The sequence below is a fragment of the Paramisgurnus dabryanus genome, chromosome 7, assembly GCF_030506205.2.
Source record: "Paramisgurnus dabryanus chromosome 7, PD_genome_1.1, whole genome shotgun sequence".
NCBI classification, from domain to species: Eukaryota; Metazoa; Chordata; class Actinopteri; order Cypriniformes; family Cobitidae; genus Paramisgurnus; species Paramisgurnus dabryanus.
In genome coordinates this window covers 5,447,898-5,470,312 of record NC_133343.1, presented here as the reverse complement: position 1 = coordinate 5,470,312, position 22,415 = coordinate 5,447,898, and the positions used below count along the sequence as shown (strand labels likewise).

The following is a 22,415-nucleotide window of genomic DNA, read 5'->3' as shown; positions in this document are numbered from 1 at the left end:
AGGCTGATCCATCTCCTATCTGCCTTAAACCATTCATACCGACTGACCCAAATGTCTTTAAGTCGTCTTGCTTAATGTTTTTTTCACAGTTCCCCCCTTTTTAATAATTGGCATTCAAAACAACACTTACAGATTATATATGTAATATATTTTATAATAGCTTTGATTTTACATTTATATTTTACAGACGCTTTTATCCCAAGCTGTTTTTATTATTATGTGTTCCTTGGGATCAAACCACAACTGTTGTGTGTAGTGTAGGTATCGCAATAAGCTACAGGAACACTTTTTTTCCAACTTTCCAACCAAAAAGGAAAAATAAAGCAATAAACTGACAACATTTAGAGACACTAAAAATTAAACGCGGTTCAGAGACCACTAGATGGTGCTATTGAACAAGAGTCCGTCACTTCATGATACATTTTTACGTGAGCTCAATACTGTACAGGTCAAAATAATTGTATCACTTTTTTTGTTAGTAAATATCTGAATAAAGTACGTAAATAAATCATAAAAAATAAATAAATAAAAAGTACAGACAGATCAATAGGCTATGTGTGTAATTTTGCAAGTAAGTTTTGCAAGTTGTTTCAAGTAAGAAGAGTTCAAATCTGTGACGCTGTTAAGATTTCAATTCTATAGAGAGTTAAAACATACGATGACACATCGTATCTCTCTTAAGTGCAGATCAAAGTAATAAAACTGTTGCAGAGACAAACACCTTATAAAATTTAAAGCCTCATTCTCAGTTTATCAAGAATGAGGAGTCAGTAGGGATGAAGAAGAACAGACCGATCATTTCTGACAGCAATATTAAGATCCACAACACTCACAGGTCACTCTCCTCACATAAAAGAAAAGCTGTTAAAAATACCTCAAAAGTCATCATTTCAGGCCCTGTGTGTGTGATGTTCAACTGAGTGTTATAGTTGATATGATTTTTGACTGATATGGATAATACTTCTCTCTTTGGGTGTCCGTCTGTAGATCTTGCTTTATTTTTTATATCCCGATGTGTCGTGGGACATTTTTAGACTCCTTTGCTTTACGTTTATCCTAAAGAAATATCGATTGCTGCTGGAAATAAAAAAAACTTCATCCGAAGGTTGATTTAATGTAAGTTACAAAGCTGATGTTTTCCATATAGATTTTGTAACAGTTAAATGTATTACTGGCATTTTTACTTATATTTGTAAGGGCCAAATGTCCTCACTAACATTACATAGTGAATCATGACAACTAACTTGGTCTGGACATTTACTAGTTCTCACTAGATTTACAGGCCAGATCATGTTCTTTAATGTTGATCACATGTTTTGGTGTGTGGGTTAAGGAATAGAAACCTACATGAAAAAAGAAGTAGTATATTTTGATATTTTGTATAGTAAACAGGAGTAAAATTACTATTAGTGTTTTGATCCTTACATATAGCCTAAATATAAAAATATACACTGAAGAAAATGATTCATTCAATTAACTCAATTTTTTAAGGTAAGTGCTTGCAATCAATTTATTTAAGCTATATTTAAACAAAAAATTAAGACAAATAAATTAAATTAAAACTTTTGTTTGAATGTAAATTAAATAAAGTTATTGGAAAAAATTTAGTAAATTAAATGAATAATTTTTCTATTCACCAAACATACAGTAGCCTATAGGCTACTTTTACTTTTACAAATTTAGCAGACACTTTAGCTACAACGCTATAAACCTTCCTATACATTTGATCAATTTGCTTGTTCCCTGTAAATCCACACATCATTGCTTATTTAACTCATGGTTTAGACCAGAACGTTATGATACTCTCACTTTATTTTATTTGCAGATCGATTTGAAGGCTCTGGGCAGGAAACTGATGGATGAATGAATATGTGCAACTTTTAGAAAAACATTTTTATTTCCATCAGTCAATAAGATGCACAAAATACTAAGAAACTGTGTCTTATTGCAAGATTGCTGAAAATTATGAATACAAATCCATAAAAATTTCAAAAATGAATAAGACGAGATAAATAACGTTACTGACCACTAAGATAAATACAAATAACAGGAGCTTTTATTATCATAAAAATAAAAAAGCTATCACAATATCATAAAATAATTTCCATCTTAAAGTATAATATAAATATTTTGCCATTCTAAGCACAAAAAAGGCAAAAAATTCACTGTAGAAATGTCAAATGTTGTTCAAAAAACTGAATGTTGTCAATGCATTTTTATGAATTATAAGCTCAAGCAGTGCTTCAGCATAGTACAAAACTGATCTCATACACTTGTGGCTGGATTAAATGTTATTTATGAGTCCATTCAAACATGCAGTACTGGTCACATGGTGATAGTGCATTAAAAAATACAGCAATACAAAATATTTTTAAGGCACACAACTAAAAAATCTGTACATGTGTAAGCAAGGCCTTGATCCAAAACGGATAATAATTTCTGTGGGCATCCATTTGTACAAACTTATTTTACATCACAAAAATGAAATCACATTGGCTATTTCTCCATAACTATAGGAAATATGAGTAAAGTCCCTTTGTCTCCTGCAGTGGTTTTGTATGTTAGTTAGAAACGACACAAATTTTGTCTCCAACTTCGCTGGCAAATGTTCTCCAACAATCAAGTATTTCATCTTCATATGCTTTTGAGGACCTGATAAATCTTATCTTTGTAATGCATGCTTTTTACAGTCACCCATATGCAGCTGTGTTGTGCATATTTATCAACTCTATGCACATATTTCCTCGATTTCATCATCCTCGTCTTTGTCATCGTAAACTATTCCCTCATCGATACTCTCCAGACGAGCTCTCTGACCATCTGGGTAGCGTGAGGATCTTTGACACGATGAAATATTGTCTATTAGAGACTCAGCTCCAAACAGCAGAAGTTTGGCATCGCTTTCTATGGATTTAGCCATGCAGGACGCAAAGCTGTCAATCACCTGGTGTATCTCTGCCTTCACCAGATGCTGGGACTGATCTTCACCTGCTCAAAAATAAAAGGTAGGAATCTTAAATTAGTACATGACATGTAAACATTTTTATGTCAACAGATGTTCAACTTTGTAAATGATTGGTTTTATGTTGCCCTTCTTGCCTTTTCATTGACACCAGCAGCGATAAATAAATAAGTATTAGAGGAATTGTGTACAGAGATTTGAACTTGCATCGTCGTAAGTTCGTAAGCGGTTTGCATCTACACCAGAGTTTGCGGTAACGTGAGTGAAGATGAAAAATTAAAGGCACAATATGTAGGATTTTCAACACAAGAGGTCGCTATTACACATGTACAATTTTCACCACTGGAGGTCGCTGTTTCACATGTACGGTTTTCACCTCACATGTACAGTTTTCACCACAAGTAGTCGCTATTTCACATGCATGATTTTCACCTCACATGTACGATTTTTACCACAAAAAAACGCTATTTCACATGCACGATTTTCACCTAACATGTGTGGTTTTCACCACTAGAGGACGCTATTTCACATGTACGATTTTCACCACAAGTAGTCGCTATTTCACATGCATGATTTTCACCTCACATGTACGGTTTTTACCACAAAAAGTCGCTATATCACATGTACGATTTTCACCTAACATGTGTGGTTTTCACCACTAGAGGACGCTATTTCACATGTACGATTTTCACCACAAGTAGTCGCTATTTCACATGCATGATTTTCACCTCACATGTACGGTTTTTACCACAAAAAGTCGCTATTTCACATGCACGATTTTCACCTAACATGTGTGGTTTTCACCACTAGAGGACGCTATTTCACATGTACGATTTTCACCACAAGTAGTCACTATTTCACATGCATGATTTTCACCTCACATGTACGGTTTTTACCACAAAAAGTCGCTATTTCACATGTACGATTTTCACCTAACATGTGTGGTTTTCACCACTAGAGGACGCTATTTCACATGTACGATTTTCACCACAAGTAGTCGCTATTTCACATGCATGATTTTCACCTCACATGTATGGTTTTTACCACAAAAAGTCGCTATTTCACATGTACGATTTTCACCTCACATGTACGATTTTCACGCTATTCACATGTAGGGTTTTTACCACTAGATGTCCCTATTTCACATGTACTGGTTTCACCTCACACGTATGGTTTTCACCACAAGAGGTTGCTATTTCACATGTACTGTTTTCACCACTAGAGGACGCTATTTCACATGTACGATTTTCACCTAACATGTGTGGTTTTCACCACTAGAGGACGCTATTTCACATGTACGATTTTCACCACAAGTAGTCGCTATTTCACATGCATGATTTTCACCTCACATGTACGGTTTTTACCACAAAAAGTCGCTATTTCACATGCACGATTTTCACCTAACATGTGTGGTTTTCACCACTAGAGGACGCTATTTCACATGTACGATTTTCACCTCACATGTACGATTTTTACGCTATTCACATGTAGGGTTTTCACCACTAATGTCGCTATTCACATGTAGGGTTTTCACCACTAGATGTCCCTATTTCACATGTACGGGTTTCACCTCACACGTATGGTTTTCACCACAAGAGGTTGCTATTTCACATGTACTGTTTTCACCACTAGAGGACGCTATTTCACATGTACGGTTTTCACCACAAGTAGTCGCTATTTCACATAAATGATTTTCACCTCACATGTACGGTTTTTACCACAAAAAGTCGCTATTTCACATGTACGATTTTCACCTAACATGTGTGGTTTTCACCACTAAAGGACGCTATTTCACATGTACGATTTTCACCACAAGTAGTCGCTATTTCACATGCATGATTTTCACCTCACATGTACGGTTTTTACCACAAAAAGTCGCTATTTCACATGCACGATTTTCACCTAACATGTGTGGTTTTCACCACTAGAGGACGCTATTTCACATGTACGATTTTCACCACAAGTAGTCACTATTTCACATGCATGATTTTCACCTCACATGTACGGTTTTTACCACAAAAAGTCGCTATTTCACATGTACGATTTTCACCTAACATGTGTGGTTTTCACCACTAGAGGACGCTATTTCACATGTACGATTTTCACCACAAGTAGTCGCTATTTCACATGCATGATTTTCACCTCACATGTATGGTTTTTACCACAAAAAGTCGCTATTTCACATGTACGATTTTCACCTCACATGTACGATTTTCACGCTATTCACATGTAGGGTTTTCACCACTAGATGTCCCTATTTCACATGTACTGGTTTCACCTCACACGTATGGTTTTCACCACAAGAGGTTGCTATTTCACATGTACTGTTTTCACCACTAGAGGACGCTATTTCACATGTACGATTTTCACCTAACATGTGTGGTTTTCACCACTAGAGGACGCTATTTCACATGTACGATTTTCACCACAAGTAGTCGCTATTTCACATGCATGATTTTCACCTCACATGTACGGTTTTTACCACAAAAAGTCGCTATTTCACATGCACGATTTTCACCTAACATGTGTGGTTTTCACCACTAGAGGACGCTATTTCACATGTACGATTTTCACCTCACATGTACGATTTTTACGCTATTCACATGTAGGGTTTTCACCACTAATGTCGCTATTCACATGTAGGGTTTTCACCACTAGATGTCCCTATTTCACATGTACGGGTTTCACCTCACACGTATGGTTTTCACCACAAGAGGTTGCTATTTCACATGTACTGTTTTCACCACTAGAGGACGCTATTTCACATGTACGGTTTTCACCACAAGTAGTCGCTATTTCACATAAATGATTTTCACCTCACATGTACGGTTTTTACCACAAAAAGTCGCTATTTCACATGTACGATTTTCACCTAACATGTGTGGTTTTCACCACTAAAGGACGCTATTTCACATGTACGATTTTCACCACAAGTAGTCGCTATTTCACATGCATGATTTTCACCTCACATGTATGGTTTTTACCACAAAAAGTCGCTATTTCACATGTACGATTTTCACCTCACATGTACGATTTTCACGCTATTCACATGTAGGGTTTTCACCACTAGATGTCCCTATTTCACATGTACTGGTTTCACCTCACACGTATGGTTTTCACCACAAGAGGTTGCTATTTCACATGTACTGTTTTCACCACTAGAGGACGCTATTTCACATGTACGATTTTCACCTAACATGTGTGGTTTTCACCACTAGAGGACGCTATTTCACATGTACGATTTTCACCACAAGTAGTCGCTATTTCACATGCATGATTTTCACCTCACATGTACGGTTTTTACCACAAAAAGTCGCTATTTCACATGTACGATTTTCACCTAACATGTGTGGTTTTCACCACTAGAGGACGCTATTTCACATGTACGATTTTCACCACAAGTAGTCGCTATTTCACATGCATGATTTTCACCTCACATGTACGGTTTTCACGCTATTCACATGTAGGGTTTTCACCACTAGATGTCCCTATTTCACATGTACTGGTTTCACCTCACACGTATGGTTTTCACCACAAGAGGTTGCTATTTCACATGTACTGTTTTCACCACTAGAGGACGCTATTTCACATGTACGGTTTTCACCACAAAAAGTCGCTATTTCACATGCACGATTTTCACCTAACATGTGTGGTTTTCACCATTAGAGGACGCTATTTCACATGTACGATTTTCACCTCACATGTACGATTTTTACGCTATTCACATGTAGGGTTTTCACCACTAATGTCGCTATTCACATGTAGGGTTTTCACCACTAGATGTCCCTATTTCACATGTACGGGTTTCACCTCACACGTATGGTTTTCACCACAAGAGGTTGCTATTTCACATGTACTGTTTTCACCACTAGAGGACGCTATTTCACATGTACGGTTTTCACCACAAAAAGTCGCTATTTCACATGCACGATTTTCACCTAACATGTGTGGTTTTCACCACTAGAGGACGCTATTTCACATGTACGATTTTCACCACAAGTAGTCGCTATTTCACATGCATGATTTTCACCTCACATGTACGGTTTTTACCACAAAAAGTCGCTATTTCACATGTACGATTTTCACCTCACATGTACGATTTTCACGCTATTCATGTGGGGTTTTCACCACTAGATGTCCCTATTTCACATGTACTGGTTTCACCTCACACGTATGGTTTTCACCACAAGAGGTTGCTATTTCACATGTACTGTTTTCACCACTAGAGGACGCTATTTCACATGTACGGTTTTCACCACAAAAAGTCGCTATTTCACATGCACGATTTTCACCTAACATGTGTGGTTTTCACCATTAGAGGACGCTATTTCACATGTACGATTTTCACCTCACATGTACGATTTTTACGCTATTCACATGTAGGGTTTTCACCACTAATGTCGCTATTCACATGTAGGGTTTTCACCACTAGATGTCCCTATTTCACATGTACGGGTTTCACCTCACACGTATGGTTTTCACCACAAGAGGTTGCTATTTCACATGTACTGTTTTCACCACTAGAGGACGCTATTTCACATGTACGGTTTTCACCACAAAAAGTCGCTATTTCACATGCACGATTTTCACCTAACATGTGTGGTTTTCACCACTAGAGGACGCTATTTCACATGTACGATTTTCACCTCACATGTACGATTTTTACGCTATTCACATGTAGGTTTTTCACCACTAATGTCGCTTATCACATGTACGGTTTTCACCACTAGATGTCCCTATTTCACATGTACGGGTTTCACCTCACACGTATGGTTTTCACCACTAGAGGACGCTATTTGTCGCTTAATGAAGTTATGAAGGAGAGTGAATGTTTATATCTGTACGTTTGATCACATTATTTTATGCCATCGTAATGAATTAGCTGCAAGGAACAACAGCTGCGTGTTAGATGCTGTATAAGCACCACTTCTGCAATTGTCCACTCGTGTTGCCATCGTTTCTACAAGCGGAAACTAAGATAGTGCAGATATTGATACATATTGTGGCTTTAAGTTATTTTTAGAGTAATGTATCATTCTATCGTTAAATATTATAAAAGACATGCTTTTCTCTCGGAAATTATGTGCATTAAAGTGATACTCCAGCCAAATATTAAAATTACCCCATGATTTACACACCCCCAAGCAATCTCAGATACACATGTCCATCATCTTTCAGACAAACACATTTGCAGGGTCCCCACACCTTAGTAAACTTCAAATTCAAGGACCTTTCAAGGACTTACCAAGTTCAATACCCTCAAATTTAAGGACTAAATGTGGGGACACATTTCAAGTGAGAGAAAGTTACATTGTGTTACCTTTTAAGATAGATTGTTACAGTTCCCTTACGAGGGAACTTGCGCTGAGTCACTGGGGTGACAATTTGGGTACGCCTCCAAGTGTAAGTGCGTCTGAATGTGTATATCAAATTCAACCAATGGTGAGGCTTAACGACAAAGACAGGGTGACGCGGGAGCCAGGAAGTATATCTCTATCTTAAAATATTGCCAAAGACGGCGTTACAGGAACGCAGGAAATATGCCAAGGGAGACGCAGCGTCTTGTTCCTTTCTCAGGGAACAACAGTTACATACGTAACCCGAGACATTTTCATGTGTCAAACACAACTATGCAAAAAAAGCATTTTGGTATGAATCAACATTTGTATACAGAAGATTATACAGAAGATGATTTGTATACAGAAGAAGTGAACAATTTCTGACTTTAATGCCCAAAAAAGTGCATCCATCCTTCACAGAAGTAATCCACATGGCTCCAAGGGGTTAATTATCTAATAATAATGTCTTTTCCAAATAATCAATGCAATTTTGTAAGTAAAATATCCATATTTAACTCTTTATAAACCATAAAAACTAGCTTTCGGTAACAACGTCATCTTGGACTCACGCAAGTCACTGTGCACTGTACCTATGGCAACCATCGCTCACTACGCTAAAACTCTCTCATGAATCGCGTGAGTCCAAGACGGCGTCTTTACCGGAAGCTAGTTATAATTCATAAAGTTTAAAATATGGATAATAGCTTAACCACAAAAGACCTTTATTAACCCCTTGGAGCCATGTGGATTACTTCTGTGAAGGATGAATGCACTTTTTTCGAGTTTAAATGAAAAGTCGTTCCCTGATCCCTGTTTTCTACCATTATAAGCTTGGAGAAGCAATGACATTTACTAAATTAACTCCAATAGATGATGGACATACTGTATGTATCTCGAAATGCTTGAGGGTGAGGTCATCATGGGGTTATTTTGATATTTGGCCGGAGTATCCCTTTAAGGGTCCCAATAAGATCAGCATGATGTATTCAAGTTGACATCATTCTTGTTTTAAGTTGACATCAGACCTTCATATTCGTGGTTATTATACCTTTGATATGTTCCACCTGATCCTCAAACTTGACGGAGCTCCTGCGTTTGTTGAATGAAGCGCTGCAATGGGAGGTTTCTGCGAACTCAGAACAGTTATCCAGCAACATGATGTCTGTACCTGCAAGATCACATTTACAACATAAAACACTTCAGGAAAAACAGGTGGGTTTCAAAGACAACATTTTAAAAATGCAACATCACACACCTGAGTCCTGAGAAAAGCTGAATCCGGTGTCTCCTGTGCTGCTTCCGGGACCTAAAAGCTGACCTCCACCAGCAAGCATGGCTGTCAGATGTGGAGACATGCCAAGATCTGCAAAACAAAGATTTTTATTCAGCACAGTAGTTGCATGGTGTCCTGTATGGACACCAAGGTTCAATTCCAAGTAGTGGCCAAAAGTGATTCTAAACTTTATTCAAATATTTGATGAAAGATGCATTTCAACTTTGTATGCATGTTATTCTGTAATAAGGTCCAAACATCCCATTACAGCTAAACATTTACCTGTGATTCGATTGGAGATGCTAAAGAGGCGGGACTTCCTGTGACGACCGATGAATGATTCTCTGTAATGGTGGTCACCACAGCACATGGCAAGCAGTTCCTTCCTAACAGTTTTATTCCACAGCCCATATATGAGAGGATGACATGCAGCGCTGACAAATGACAGCCAGGTCACCAACGTTTCCAGTCCTGGTGACACACTTCCTTTCCCTCGTATCGCTTCTGTGCTGATGACTACAACATACGGCCCCCATGTCAACAAGAAGGTGCCAACCACCACTAAAATGGTGACTAGGGCTTTACACTGGCTGCCAGCATAAATCACGCCTCTACGGCTACCGACGGATGAAATCGAGGTGGTGGAGTTCTTTCGTCCGTTCCTATTGGATGACGAGGGCGACTGGGTTACTACAACCGTCCCACAATGCACCTTGCGGGCTTTGTGCCGTGCCACTCGGAAGATGAGGCTGTAACAGACCAGCATGGCACAGAGCGGAATCAGGCAGCACCACGCGACCCAAAACGCAGTGTAGCCGACTTCGCGATGCCAAGCCACCGAGCATGTCTTCTTATAAGGGTCGAACTCGAACGTGGACCACCCAAACAGCGGTGGAAGGCAGCCCAACAGAGAATGCAACCACAGATAGACGATGGCCACTGCGGCACGGTTTCCTGTGATCTTGATGGGGTAAACCAAAGGGAACAGCACTGCATAATATCTGGGAGAACACAGAAAAAAGTTGTGTAGATTTGTGTAAGCATTTAAACCCAACATTTTTCATTTGTATACCAAAGTTCAACATGGTCATGGGAGCATCTGCATGTTTTAGCTATCAGCTCACTATGGTTCATACTACAGAATACTATAGTATACTATACATTAACAAAGTGTGGTAATTATTATAATATACTACAGTATGCTACAATTTACTACAATATAAGTGTACAAATAATTTACTACAGTTTACTATAGTAAAAGCTACACCATACCTCAGCATCCACCACACCTTGTCAGTTTACTATACAGAATACTGTATTACACATTTATAAAGTGTTTATGTTTACTAATACTGTGGTAAACATAAACATGTAGTGATAACTATAATACTACAATATACAGCGGGGAAAATAAGTATTTGGCACATCAGCATTTTTATCAGAAAGGGGATTTCTAAGTGTGAATTCCTACAAAGAAATCAGAACATTTAAGTATACAAGTTGAGTCATAATAAATAAAGTGAAATAATACAGGGAATAAGTATTGAACACATGAAGAAAACAAGGTGCAAAATGGCATAGAAAGCCAGGAGATCACCTGAAATCTGTCAGTATTGAGAGAGAAACCCTGCATCCTATCAGTCTTATTGATATCAGCTGCTTTAGTCCTAATTGATGGCTTATAAAGGCTTCTCATTACCCAGGAGGCACACAGGAAAGACTTCATGATGGGTAAAAGCAAAGAAGTCTCTCAAGATCTTCGTAATCTTATCGTTGAATGGCGTATTTCCAGAATGCTGAATGTTCCTATGAGCACTGTGGGGGCCATTATCCGGAATTGAAGAACATCACTTCACCATAAACAGGCTACGATCAGGTGCTCCACGTAGGATCCCTGTCCGATGAGTCCAAAGAATAATAAGAAGAGTTCTCCAAGAGCCAAGAACCACTCGGGCAGAACTTCAGGAAGACTTTGCATCAGCAGGTACTATTGTTTCAAAGAAAACTATAAGCAATGCATTGAACCTCATGGCATCCATGCACACTCACCACGTAAGCATGTTGAGGCTCGGTTTAAGAATGTGAGAGGATTTGGAAAAGCCTGTGGATTATTGGGAGACTATAGTAAGGTCAGATTAAAGAAAAAATTTACTTTTTGGCAGTCATTCTACACACCATGTTTGGAGAAGAAATGGCACTTCCCACCACCCCAAGAACACCATACCAACAGTTAAGTTTGGGGGTGGAAGCATCATGGTTTGGGGCTGCTTTTCAGCAAGGGGTACTGGCAGACTTCCTATTATTGAAAGAAGGATGAATTGAGAAATGTACCGGGACATTCTGGATAAAAATCTGATGCCATCTACCAGAAAGCTGAAAATGAAAAGAGGGTGGACAAACACAAAACCAAGGAAACAATGAAGTGGTTTCAAAGAAAGAAAATCAATTTGCTTGAATGGCCCAGTCAATCACCTGACCTAAATTCCATAGAAAATCTATGGAGAGAACTGAAGATCAAAGTTCATAAAAGAGGCCCAAGGAACCTTCAAGATTTAAAGACCATTTGTGTGGAAGAATGGGCCAGAATCGGCCAGAATCACTCCTGAGCAATGCAGACGACTGGTCTCTCCATACAAGAGGCGTCAAGAAGCTGTAATCACCAACAAAGGCTTTTCTACAAAGTATTAAATAAAGTGTGTTCAATACTTATTCCATGTGCCATTTCACTTTATTTATTATGACTCAACTTGTATACTTAAATGTTCTGAATTCAATATTTGGCTTGATGGCTACATCTGGTGGATATTTTGTGTCAATAGCCTACATAGAAGTGCCCTTACTGATAAAAATGCTGATGTGAAATACTTATTTTTCCCATTGTATTATGTTTTACGAAAGTAGATACTAAATACTACAGTTTATGAATTAATTCACAATAGTTAACATTACAACAGAATACTATAGTAAGTATACATTAATGAAGTGTAATGATTACTATACTTAAGGTGTAGTAAACACAAAAGTACAAAACTATATTAAAACGATAAAAAAAATCAACACTAAAATATTCTTCACCTGTCAATGGCAATGGCTCCCAATGTCAGCATGCTAGCAGAGCTGATGAGCAGATACAAGAGGGCTGTGAAATTACACCACACCACACCAAACAGCCAATCACCATTAAGAGAACTGGCGACCACAAACGGCAGAACCAGAACGGACAGCAGGAGGTTTGACAGGGTCAGACTGAAGACAAACTTGTTGCTGGGAGTAAGCAGGTATGGCTTTCGATACAGGGTCACCACAATGAGCAGGTTCCCCAGACAGACGAACAGAGCGATGACTATGATGACGACAGACTCTATCACCCAGGTTCTGCCGTCTCCTGTGTCTGTGACGTTCCCCAGCCATGTTTCATTGATGTTTGTGTTCATGTTAAAGACGCCCTATCACCCAGATGGAGACAAAGGTGTGTTTGCACAGGACGCTGATCCATTTCTTGGGCATCTCACGGAGATCTCTTGGAGCAAACAAAAGAAGCATTTAGGGAATAGTTCATCCAACTTACTTTCTTCTATTGAGCACAAAAGATGATTTGCTTTTGTGTTACAGAAAGTCCTGAGTATTGAGTGATATTAAAGTTTTCAGTGAGCAAGTAAATCACATGAAAAATACTGTAGTATACTTTAGTATTTACTACATGAAACTGTTAAAATTCCTAGATGCTGTGTTTTTTCATTTTACCATAATTAATATTGAAGTATACTACAGCATTTACACTTTTTTATAGTATACATTAGCAAAGTGTAGCAATTACTATAATATACTACAGTATGATATGACAGTATTTACTAATTTATCAATTCACTGTAATTAATGCTACAGAATATTATAGTACACATTAACAAAGTGTAGTAATCACTATAATACACTACAGCAATACCTACAGTTTATGAATTCACTACAGTATACATTATTGACAAAGTGTAGTCATTACTATCCTGTAGTATACTACATTTTAATAGTATACTACAGTAAACTGCTTTTTTTAAATAAATTAAAATGTAAACTTCCCTCTTAATACTCAGTATGTAGGTTTTATTTACAGACATACATTTTATTTTTATAGTGAACTCAATCTATATATTTTATGAATATTCCCTTGGGATCCAGCCTATGATGTTTACGTTGCTGACGCAATGAGCTACCCATTGAGGTAAATTACATTAACTTTATTTCGTTTCGTACGCCAGGCAATCTTATTTAAACAATAAATGTAACTTTAATTCAAATTAAAGTAAAAGATTAAATCATCCATTGCATGCATACAACTCTTTAAACGTTAAGAAGCGATGTTAACTGTTTAGTGTGGTTTAATATCATCTGACAAAACTACGTTGTAGACTTAAGAAACTCTGGATTGTTAGAGTAAATAGTAAAAAAATCAAATCGTTAGTGAGGTTTAATCGCAGATAGATGTAAAGATATCACAGTTCTGTTTTAACAGAGAGAGTTTTGAAAGGAAATCACGATACTAGTGCGCCAGCTGAATAATATTTACTCACCTCGATTTTATTAGTTTGAATAAATTTACGCTTGAAATGAGATGTGTCGATATTTTCTGATGCATTTGCAGTTTGTTGGTGATAAAGAGAGAAGAAACTACCAGCGTAATGGCGGATCTTTTCTGTCCCGTCTCTCTCCAGCCTGTATGTTAGTCTGTGTGTGGTCCCGACTTTCGCAGTTGTCTCTTTATATTCACATGTTAAGTTGTAAAAAGTTAAAACACAAATCTCCAAGTGCTAAATCTGATTCATTACCTAAACGTGGTAAAAAAAAGCACACCGAATTTCTGGTACAGAGTAAACTTAAAATGTCAGTTTATTATGACAATAATGTGTTAAGTTTACGTATTTTTTGTCTTTATGTAAATACAATCAAGTGTGTTTAAGCACTTTAAACATAATGTGTGATCGTTTAACTTATATTTGCAACATTGCAATGTCCTTTTGTCGTTCTGGAGAGCGCTGCTGGACCACCAAAGACGATTAAAGATTCCCGCACGTGACGTCACCCCCGTCACATGACCACGATTAGCCAATTACTTTCCATTCTGCCATTAAGCCGCGCCCCTATGTGTTTGATAAAGTTGCGAGCTTTGATATATTTCTGGCATTTGCGAAAGGCTTACGTCCACAATCACACTATTATGTTTTCTTGTATTTTTAATATTAAATAAATTTTCCCTTGGGGTTGGCAAACGTTAAACACGGAACGAATGCAATGTAGATAATTCAACATAATAAATTAAACATAATAATACAAATGTAAATGAAAAGAAGTATATGAATGAAAATAATTCAGTTTTTATTCAGATTAAATTTTGATAGTGAAAAGCACAGAAAAGCATTATTTAGGGAAGGCACACTAATACAAAAAAACTGTTCTTTTGATTTTTGTAAAAAAAAAAAGTATGCTTATAATTAGTCAGTTTGATCGACTTCATGTGACATATGACATCAAAGTATCGCGAGAGCGATTCGAACGCTGTTCTATAAACCTGCTCTCGCGGTACTGTGATGTAATCCGCTATACAAATCTGCGCAGAGCCGCATAAATTTCAACGGAGGCGTGATTTTGAAGCATCGCGATATTTGAAATGCGGAAGTTTCTGTGTCAGATGATTCAGGTCGTGTGGTTCAGCTCGGTTCTAAGGAATTCCTTAACCAGACTCTGTTTGTGTGTAGTGTTTTTCAAAGTCTAATACATTGAGCACAAGCAATTTATTTTGTCCTGGAGCGATTTCATCCAGAATGCAGAACGTTATAAACTCGGTGAAAGGCACAGCTCTGGGAGTGGCAGAGTTTTTAACGCCAGTTCTGAAGGTAAGATGAGGAATGTTAGCATGGTTTGAAGTCTGTATTTATTCATCATTAAATGTGAGGTTTATCGAGTGTTTGACATCTACCTATCGACATGTAAGCAGAAATTGATGAACTGACAGGCTGTGAGATCAATATTACCCATATGACAAAACTATTAGTAGTATTTACTATAGTAAACTGTAGTAACATTGATAGATACTGTGTTTTTGAACCTTACCACAGTAAAGTATATTACAGTATTGACTACAGTTGTATCAATTCAATATAGTTAATATACTATAGTATATTACCAAAGAGTAGCACTTCCTATAATGAAGTGAAGTGACGTGATTAATATACTACTAGTTTTCTATAAATACTTAAGTGTTTACTAGTTCTATCAATTCACTATTGTTAATACAACAAAACACTGTAGTATATATTATCAACACATAACAAAATACTGTATTATACTTTAATATAAACTAAAATTCCAAGCAAAATATAATGTTTTTGAACCTTAGTATGGTAACGACAATCAATTTACTATTGTTAATGTCACAGAATATTTTACTATTAACTATAGTAAGTCCTACATTATACTATGGTATTTTTTCTAGTGGGTACTAGTATGCATAAACATTGTGACATGAGAGGTTGATGTCTGTGCTGGTTGAAAATGACCTCCTATGTAAGAATATTAAGTCATTAAACTTTTTTAAGTCATTAATAATATTTTTCATAGTGTAATTATGTGTCATTATTTAATATTCATATGTCAATATAGTCACTATAATTATTATAATCCACTAGAGAAATGTGACTAGGTTAAGTTGTCCACTGCTAACTCGTTGTCACATCTGGAATGTGTTACCATCTCGTGAAAGGTTACTTGTATTATGCCTGTAATACAATTGCATTCCTCATGGTAGTTCAGTTCATTTTACTGTTCGTTTTACTTTACTAGGAATCTAAGTTTAAGGAAACAGGGGTCATTACTCCAGAGGAGGTGAGTGTGTGTTTTCAGGCTTTTTAATTGTGCATTGTGTTATTGATTGCGAATTAAAAACACAAGCGTAAACACACTTTGGTCTTTGTAGTTTGTTGCTGCCGGAGATCACTTGGTTCATCACTGCCCGACATGGCAATGGCAAGTACACACACACACACAACTGGTTATGCACGTTTAGGCCAGGTTTGGACAGATCTAAAAATATCTACAAATTAAACCAAAGCATTTAGATAAGAAAGGTCTGGGTTTTCGTGAAAACTTTTAAATAAATAAAAAAGAGTTGTTGTCACTAATGGATTTCTTGCGACCAGCTATAGGCTTTCACAGTATTAAGAATATATTTTGCCTACTTATAGGTCATCTGGAGAAGAAGCAAAAGTGAAGCCCTATCTTCCCAAAGACAAGCAGTTTCTATTAACCCGAAATGGTAAAGGAAGTGAAAATCGTAGCAAATCTACAGACTAAACCATTCATAAGTATGTGATGTGACGGTGAGATCATTTTACAACAGTTTTTTTCTGTTCTGTAAATGTTCGGTGCAGTACCCTGCTACAAGCGCTGTAAACAGATGGAGTACTCTGATGAACTGGAGGCCATTATAGAAGAGGATGACGGAGATGGAGGATGGGTTGATACTTATCACAACGCTGGTATGAAACAAATGATCAGCGTCATTGTATCTGACACAATGTACTGTACAATTCAATATTTTGCTCTGGTTTCTAATGCAAGTCGAAGTCCGAAGTGTATTGAAGGACCTTCACAAAACATATCCATATTAAATGAGAATAAGTGTCAAACACATTATGTTTTTGCATTGCCAGATGTCACAGGAGTGACGGAAGCGGTTCGGGAAATCTCTTTGGATAATAAGGTAAGGTGGTGCTATGTTGGCGAATTTACCAATGTTATTATTTCAGTTTTGTTAATCATAGATGTGTTGATTTGTGTGCATGTGAAGGACAATATGAATATGAACGTGCAGGCGGGTGGAAACGGTGGTGATGACGACGATGAGGATGGTGAAGGAGAAGCAGCAGACATGGAAGGTAGCCATCAGTACATCCCTTTATTTACTCATCATGACACGCTATGAGTGTATGTGATTGATTCCTGGTATTTGTGTTTCAGAATATGAAGAAAGTGGACTTTTGGAGACAGATGATGTGAGAAATTATACTCCTACGGTACAGACAGCACAAATGTTTGAATATGAGTTCATGTTATCTCGGTTCTGTTTAGGCCACTCTTGATACAAGTAAAATGACGGCAGACTTGAGTAAAACAAAGGCAGAGGCTGGCGGAGAGGACGGCGTCCTACAGACTAGAACTTATGATCTTTATATCACATATGACAAATATTATCAGACACCGAGACTGTGGCTATTTGGATATGATGAGGTAATAAGTGATATTCTGTCTGATATTGTGTCTGAATGCTTTCTGCAGTTTGTTAGAACTCTGCATGATTTGCTTTTTCTCAGGACAGACAGCCTTTGACCGTGGATCAGATGTATGAAGATATCAGCCAGGATCACGTCAAGAAAACCGTCACTATTGAGAATCACCCTCACCTTCCTCCACCTGCTATGTGCTCGGTGCATCCATGCAGGTCAATAAAAACATTAACACGTCACACACATAATAATATTAATAATCTAGTGTTTTAAACCCGAACCCTTTCTAATCTCAGAAATCAATAAGAATTAAAGTATCAAGCCGTTCTCTTTCTGTTGTTTATTAGACATGCGGAAGTGATGAAGAAGATTATCGAGACTGTGGCAGAAGGAGGAGGAGAACTTGGGGTCCATATGTATCCTTTATTGGAAAGAAGTCATGCTATTGCATACGTGATATTTCAGCATCTTCTAGATAGAAAGAGACAGCGATCCTTAAGTTATTTACACAAGATGTTGGATAGGACAATCAAAACTCAATCATAATCAGGAGAAAACCCTACAAAATGTTCATCTTAGGGGTGTGATGGATCACAAAACTCACGGATCGGCTGACACTACACTTTTTGAGTCATGGATCGCATAATGTTTTCGGATTGGGAAAAAAAGGGTGGGAAAAATCTAATAAGAACAAATATAGAAATTACAAACATTTATAAAAAAAAGAACAAAGTTGCACATTAAGTACGGTCGTACATTAGCATTAGGTCCGGAAATGGAATTAAATGAATAATAACACTTCGTTTTTATTGTATAAATTAAATACTGTTATTTTTAGAGCTACAGAAGTGATTTTCTTTGTCTTGGGTTGTTTGATTAACATTAATGACACAGACTTAAGCAGGTTAATTGGTTACTGTCTCTTTAAGAGAAGCATTCTGCCTCTACTCTATACATACACTTAAGACATAAACAAATGTTTTATAAGAAAAAGAATACTGTGGTATTTCGAGATAATTTTGTTTGTATGTGTCCTGTCAAGAACAGAAAAATGATATGTTCGCTTGCTTTTTGAAACGCTTCTCTCTGTGTATGCACTTTTGAGTGCACTTATACGCGTGCCGCGCGCACACAGACCAGGGTTCGGGAAGGAGATGCAGCATAAACGCATAAAGTAGAAAAATTACGCCAAATGTATTTTAAATCCACTACAGTATGAGATACAGAAGCGCAACTCTCTCTAAAGTTTACACACGGGCATAGGATTGATCACGTCTTATTGGAAATGGACCGGACACATTTAACCGAATGTGCGTACAGACAACTGCTCACTTTAGTACCTTTTAGCTGTTAAATTGTTTAAAATTACTTGAGTGTTAACATTTGCAAGCCTTTGAAACATGCGCATATGATCAACTTTCCCTTTCTCTTTAAATTTGCTTATTAATCAGAAAATCGCATGTGAGCCGAACCGTGGGTCATGATCACGGATCAACTGTGATCCGGTACACCACTAGTTCATCTTGTCTGAATCCACTATCTATTAAACATATTCTTATGGATTGGGTTACTTCTACCCCTATGAGGAGCCAATTTTAATTTATAGATACTTTTGAAAAGGTCTTACCAAATCAGCCCAAATGTAGCTTTACAGTTAAACAACTTGAGTTTTATTCTTTATAATTATATTCAAACCCGACTGTCGCTATGAACATAGCCATAGAAGCTGTATATAAAAAAATATATAAAGCGATCCTAAAAAAATATTTGGACACTTCCAAAAATGATGCTAGACCATGCTTAACGTCTTAAAGGAATATTCCATTTTCATTTAAAAAAATTCTGATTATATAAACATCCCATGTCATCCAGGATGTTTATGTCTTCTTTGTTTAGTTAGAAGAAATTAAGTTTATTTCTCCATATAGTGCATTGAACCTTTTTGAAAGTATGCTCATTTTCCGTCTCCCCTAGAGTTAAACATTTGATTTTTCCATTTTGGAATCCATTCAGCCAATCTCCGGGTCTGGCGCTACCACTTTTAGCTTAGCTTAGCATAATAAATTAAATCAGATTAGACCATTTAGCATCGCGCTCAAAAATAAGAATTTGGATATTTTTTTCTATTTAAAACTTGACTCTTCTGTGGTTACCTCGTGTATTAAGACTGACAGAAAATTTAAAAGTCGTGATTTTCTAGGCCGATAGGGCTAGGAACTATTCTCCCATTCTGGTGTAATAATCAAGGACTTTGCTGCCGTAACATGGCTGCAGCAGGCGCAATGATATTACGCTGCGCCTGAAAATAGTCCCTTTGGTAACTTTCAATAGCAGGGGACTATTTTTGGGCACTGCGCAATATCAATGCGCCTGCTGCAGCCATGATACGGCAGCAAAGTCCTTGATTATTACCCACACTGGACCATTAAGGGGCGTTAACACCATCAAAATAACTTGAACGTTTACTATAATATATTAGCATGTGTAAATGTAATGTAGGCCAGTGCCAAATTAAATTTTATTTTAATTTAATTTTTGGTTTAGGTATAATGTCTGTTTCCCTCAAGTTCACAAAGATGTTCTACCAAAGTAATCACAAGTGTAGTTCATCATATTAACCGTAGGCATGACAACTAGTTTGTAACTATTAGTATGTAATATTTCCTTGTTCCTTTTTTTCCCCTTAACTTTCTTTGTTTCAGGTATCTCCTGATTTTCTTGAAATTTGTACAGGCCGTCATTCCCACAATAGAATACGATTACACAAGGCACTTCACCATGTAACTCGCCAAACGGCTGCCCATGACTTTGACCACATATTTGGGTGTTTTTTCGAATAGAGGCTGTTACTGCGGTGACAAAACTGTCCTGAAAAGACTTAAAGCTCTACACTGATTTCAAGGAATCTAGGGGTGTCAGACAGACATGCTTAAATCCACATCGCTCCATTCTTCTTCTTCAGCTTCCTCACCGTATTAGTCAGATGCTCTTAACAATGTTTTATTTTATACATGCAAGAGTCATTCTTTTAGTTTTAATGGCAAACAATAAATGGCTGTCAAAATATTTTGGTGTTATGTGTATGATCAGTGTCACTTTGTTAATGTGATCTGAGCTTTTGTATGACACTTGTCATAACGTGATGTTTTTCTGAATGTTAAAGCCACTGGCGGTGTTGTGAAAAACTTATTTACATCTGTAGAGTTAATGCATACCAAAATTATTATTATGTGTCGTTGTATTGTTAAAGTAATATAATTGATAAAAGGCTGTTATGCAAATAATTGAATCTGCTGGATGTAATCTATTTATGTGGTCCACAGGTAAACAGCACCACATTATGATTGCTAATACTTTAATGATTCTAATTGTACGCCCCTGTGCTCAAAATAAGAAATGTACATTTATTAATAAAAACATTTTATAATCGTCTTTACTATTTTTACTGACCTACGAACGTGTGCTGTTATCTACACATTATAGATGATATGATGATTAAAATACCGCTAGGGGGCAGCATTCGATAAGCACCGTAATGGCCGAAGGTTGCATCCTTCGGAGGCCGCATTTGTAGGCTGAATGTCTTATTTCGGAATATTAAAGTTTACTATTATACTTAGTTAATCTTAAATTGTTGTATTATGCTTATGGTTTGCGAATGTTATGCTCAGTTAACTAAAATAAACCAGCCTTAATGACGTATGCTGCCTGCAAATGCGACCTCCGGAGGATGCAGCCTTCCGTTTCAGAAACGGCCGCGTCAATATCAAAAGTTTTTTATTTTTATGTAATTATTTTATATATATTTATTTAACTTTACCATTTTATTAACTTTAATATTATTTTAAATATATTAATATATTAGTGTTTTATTAATTTCATTTATTTTAATCTAATCTTTTTTTAAGCCTGAAACAAGCAAAACGACAAAATCTTTTTATTTCTAACTTATTTCTAACGTATTTCTAATTTAATATTAACAGTGGTGGCTACAAAATTATTACAGATTTGGAATTTATGACATTTGCTCGTTATGAAAATAAAAAGACAACACAAGAGATTCTAGTAAGGGTATTATAATGCAATGGACCAAATACAGAAAAGAGGCATTTCAGCTTAAATCATTCAGTAGATGGGCCATTACACCAAATCTGTGCCATATGCGTTTTGTAACATCTTTTTTTAACACTAAATCTATAAAACACATATTTTACTTTTCAAAATGATTATTGCTAAATCTCAGCTAACTTTTATTAATGGTTTCTTAATGAAGCATGATTTTGGTAACAGGACTGAAAGTTTTAGCATCGATTTAGCAAAAACATGAAATATAGCTTTATTAAATATGTGCTAATATCGGGAAGACACTGAGCAAATTCCAGTGATTTACCACATTTTTTATTTTAAATTAAACTGATGAAATAAATAAATAACAGGACTGAACATTAAGTTTGACATTTATAGCATCAATATCATCAAATACACAGAAAAAAAATGAAAAAGTGACTTTTGATCTTCACGTTGATATCCAGATGGTGTAACTTCCTCTTGAAAATGTGACTTATGGA

At 36.7% G+C, this 22,415-nt stretch overlaps 2 protein-coding genes across 3 annotated transcripts; one reads left to right on the top strand and one right to left on the bottom strand.

Moving 5' to 3' along the window:
- Nucleotides 1-1,909: 1,909 nt before the first annotated feature.
- Nucleotides 1,910-14,824, bottom strand: gpr161a (G protein-coupled receptor 161a). Of its 2 annotated transcripts, none has more exons than XM_065293749.2 (6): nucleotides 14,140-14,824; nucleotides 12,650-13,081; nucleotides 9,857-10,575; nucleotides 9,557-9,664; nucleotides 9,350-9,469; nucleotides 1,910-2,988 (listed from the first exon to the last, which is right to left on the bottom strand). In XM_065293749.2, exons 2-6 carry the CDS (start codon nucleotides 13,006-13,008, stop codon nucleotides 2,729-2,731), a joined length of 1,566 nt encoding a protein of 521 aa, XP_065149821.1. In that variant the 5' UTR covers nucleotides 13,009-13,081; nucleotides 14,140-14,824; the 3' UTR covers nucleotides 1,910-2,728. The 2 variants fall into 2 exon arrangements, with proteins under 2 accessions (XP_065149821.1, XP_065149820.1); XM_065293748.2 differs by having other exon boundaries at nucleotides 12,650-13,094; nucleotides 14,140-14,823.
- Nucleotides 14,825-15,223: 399 nt separating this feature from the next.
- On the top strand, nucleotides 15,224-21,280 carry atg3 (autophagy related 3). Its single transcript, XM_073815332.1, has 12 exons — nucleotides 15,224-15,459; nucleotides 16,406-16,447; nucleotides 16,539-16,588; nucleotides 16,807-16,877; nucleotides 16,993-17,100; nucleotides 17,275-17,324; nucleotides 17,412-17,499; nucleotides 17,582-17,616; nucleotides 17,693-17,851; nucleotides 17,935-18,062; nucleotides 18,195-18,263; nucleotides 20,550-21,280. The coding sequence occupies exons 1-12, from the start codon at nucleotides 15,388-15,390 to the stop codon at nucleotides 20,629-20,631; spliced, it is 954 nt and encodes a 317-aa protein (XP_073671433.1). The 5' UTR covers nucleotides 15,224-15,387; the 3' UTR covers nucleotides 20,632-21,280.
- The last annotated feature ends 1,135 nt before the right edge of the window (nucleotides 21,281-22,415 follow it).

Coding starts and splice junctions, on each gene's coding strand:
- atg3 (XM_073815332.1), top strand. CDS start 15,388: ATGCAGAACGTTATAAACTCGGTGAAAGGCACAGCTCTGGGAGTGGCA. Junction 17,500..17,581: donor AGAAGCAGCAGACATGGAAG/GTAGCCATCAGT, acceptor TTTGTGTTTCAG/AATATGAAGAAAGTGGACTT. Junction 17,852..17,934: donor GGCTATTTGGATATGATGAG/GTAATAAGTGAT, acceptor GCTTTTTCTCAG/GACAGACAGCCTTTGACCGT.
- gpr161a (XM_065293749.2), bottom strand. CDS start 13,008: ATGAACACAAACATCAATGAAACATGGCTGGGGAACGTCACAGACACA. Junction 9,665..9,856: donor CATCTCCAATCGAATCACAG/GTAAATGTTTAG, acceptor TTTGTTTTGCAG/ATCTTGGCATGTCTCCACAT. Junction 2,989..9,349: donor TCAGGTGGAACATATCAAAG/GTATAATAACCA, acceptor ATTTTTGAGCAG/GTGAAGATCAGTCCCAGCAT.